The 2,899-nt window shown below is 36.5% G+C and overlaps 1 gene segment (V, D, J or C); it reads right to left on the reverse strand.

The window, feature by feature from the left end:
* Nucleotides 1-816: 816 nt before the first annotated feature.
* LOC123979481 lies at nt 817-1,595 on the reverse strand. The segment is given in 2 exon segments: nt 817-1,382; nt 1,470-1,595. Coding segments are annotated over 2 exon segments (378 nt in total).
* Nucleotides 1,596-2,899: the final 1,304 nt, after the last annotated feature.

The following is a 2,899-nucleotide window of genomic DNA, read 5'->3' on the forward strand; positions in this document are numbered from 1 at the left end:
AATCTCCTCACAATACATGGAGGGTTTCACCCCAAATCCAGCACCCTGAGACTGTACACCAAGCGTAGCGAGGGAGCCCGAGGGCTAGTGAGTGTCAAGACCACTGTCCAGGATGAAACGGCAAAGATCCAGGAGTACATCAGGAAGATCAGGAAGCCTGAGATACCTCAGGCAGCAGAAACCCGAGGGTGAGGACAACGAAGACGAAGGACCTTCATGGAGAGACAAGCCGCTGCACGGCAACAGCATCTTAAAGAATAATGTGATTAGCTCAGCAGCTACATGTGAATGTCCTTAATAACTGTTGATGGTCAGGATACTAAAGTATAGTCGGTTTTTACGTTTTAAAACACAATATTGAATGTATTTCACAAATAAATGTTCCACTTATTACTAACAAGATGAAGTGTGATGATTTTTTAGTTGAGAGTATTCAGATATTACAAAATATCTATTAACACTGCAATACAGTAAGTGTAGATGATAAACATTTGAGTTGTGTTATCTTTTGACTCCTTGTTAACCAACCTTGTAGCATACGTAGCACGAAATATATCATGACATATTGTACGATTCATTTTATTATTTTATTATGTTTTTATCTGTTTACCTCATAACTGTCACTTTCTTTTGCAAGGAACATATAACATTGTTGTTCCTTGCTGACAACCATGTGCAGTTATTCCCATAGCCTAACTGAAGGTTTTATTTATGTAAATACCATATGTGCTTATTCTTTTGGTTGTTATGAATTTTCTAATTTTACTTTAACGTTGATCTTATTGCCCTTATTAAACTGTCTTTATTAAGTCTACTAACTTCACATTTGTCTCATTGCTGTGTACACTGCATTGAAACACGTGACAGTAAAAACCTTGAAATAAAATCAACATGTTAGTGTTAATATGTAGTTTGTGCTTGGTGAGGTTACTGTCAGCTCTGTGTTCAGTGGTCTGCGTCAGAGTCTCTTCCTCTTCAGCAGCTGCAGTCGGTTCCTGCTGTAACAGCTCAGTGTCTCTGCAGTCTGACTGAGGGAGGTTTTTGTATGACTACAAATCACTGTGTGAACACTCCACTACTGTGTACACTCTTACAGTAATAAACTGCTGCATCTTCAGCCTGAACTCCACTGATGGTCAAAGTGAAGTCAGAGCTGCTTCCACTGCCACTAAACCGAGCTGGTGTTCCCGAGTGCCTTATGCTGACATGTCTTATCAAGAGCTTTGGAGGCTGTCCAGATTTCTGTTGATACCAGAACATACCCTCATCACCATTAGACCATCTGTAAACAGCTTGGTTGGTTTTACAGGTGAGAGTGACAGTGGATCCTGGAGTAGATGTCACTACTGCAGGCTGAGTCACAGTCACCTGACTGCTGCATCCTGCACACAAAAACAAATCATTCATTTATCAGCAGAAAGAAACAAGATAAAAGGCATCATGTCTGAAATGTTGCTGAGTGAATGAACCTGTAAAACAGCAGCAGGCCAGCGTCCAGATGAGGATGGCGATGAGAGTCATGGTGGTTGTTGTTTCTGCCGTGTTGACTGACAGATCTGAGTCCTGCAGTGTTGAACTCACAGGACTATAAATCTTCTCAGTTCACTGGAGGATCAGCTGACGATGCAAAGCCTCCTCTCTATGGAAATGATTTCTCTGCTCTCAACAGACTGAAGGGGAGACAAAATCAAGAGGAATACTGCTTGGATTTACACCATCTATGATCTTAATAAAACAGAAGAAAATAATTACATTAAATACATTCCAACTTAAGATTGTGTCCATTTGGTTGGTATGATGGTCTTTAATTTACTTCCAGTGTTCACTGCAGATAAATAACGCATCTCTATTTGCTAAAAATTGTGTTGGAAATTATTATTTAAAAGTATCATGTTCATTTGACTATATCAAGAGATAAAAACTGAGAGAAAATACTTTGTTACAAAGGAGACTGTAATTGTTTCTCTTTGAGGTATAGAAACCTTAATTTATACAATAATTTCAATCCATCGCTTTGTAGAGTCTATAAAGTATACATTTATCGGTGTATTTAGAAAACACAGAGATTTTTTTCAGTGGATAGATGCTTGTTCACAGTGCAGGAGGTTTTTGTACGACCACTTAATGAGTTTGTATCACTGTGGTGGACTTTTGGTGGAGGAACCAAACTCATCGTTGACTGTAAGTACCAGAGATTTTTTGTTTTATACAACATATTGCAAATGTGACTTTAATCTAATATTCACGTAGACTCTGATCAAGTTCAGTGTTTGTATGTTGTTGATAATTTTGGTTATTTTCTTAAACCAGGCTGAGCTCACACTCTGAGACAAAACTTAATAACATTCACTATAATTTCAAGAAACAAAAAATAACTGATTTATTTTATGTTTTCTATTTTTATTTATTACGTTGAATTGTTCTAAAATGTTTAAAGTAATAATTTGTCAAGTAAAGCTTTTAATGCATAAAAATAATATCAGGTGAACATTATATTTGTTTTAAATTCATTTTGAAAATTCAAACTGTATTTTTCGATTTTAAGTGTAAGTGGATTCCTGTTAAACACAAACAGGATTTTATCAGTAAATGCAGCTTATCTTTGTGTTCACGGTTCATTCATTTAACATGTAGTGAAAATGAAGTGAAAGAGACAGATGACAATGTTTTAACTGCTCACACGAGCTCTGTCAGATTAAACAGAAGAAACTCCTCAATGGGATGAGTTATTCACTGTCACACATTATGAAACACATATGAAGATGTCATCATTAATCATTATCAGTTAACCTTTTTAGTTGCATTTACACTTGTGTCTGATGGTTTGATACTGAGTGATTTATGAACAGCAGCACAAGTTGTTCTATTTTATTTGATAAAATAGCATGTCATTTTTCTC

The sequence above is a fragment of the Micropterus dolomieu genome, linkage group LG11 (assembly GCF_021292245.1).
Source record: "Micropterus dolomieu isolate WLL.071019.BEF.003 ecotype Adirondacks linkage group LG11, ASM2129224v1, whole genome shotgun sequence".
In the NCBI taxonomy this organism is placed as follows: Eukaryota; Metazoa; Chordata; class Actinopteri; order Centrarchiformes; family Centrarchidae; genus Micropterus; species Micropterus dolomieu.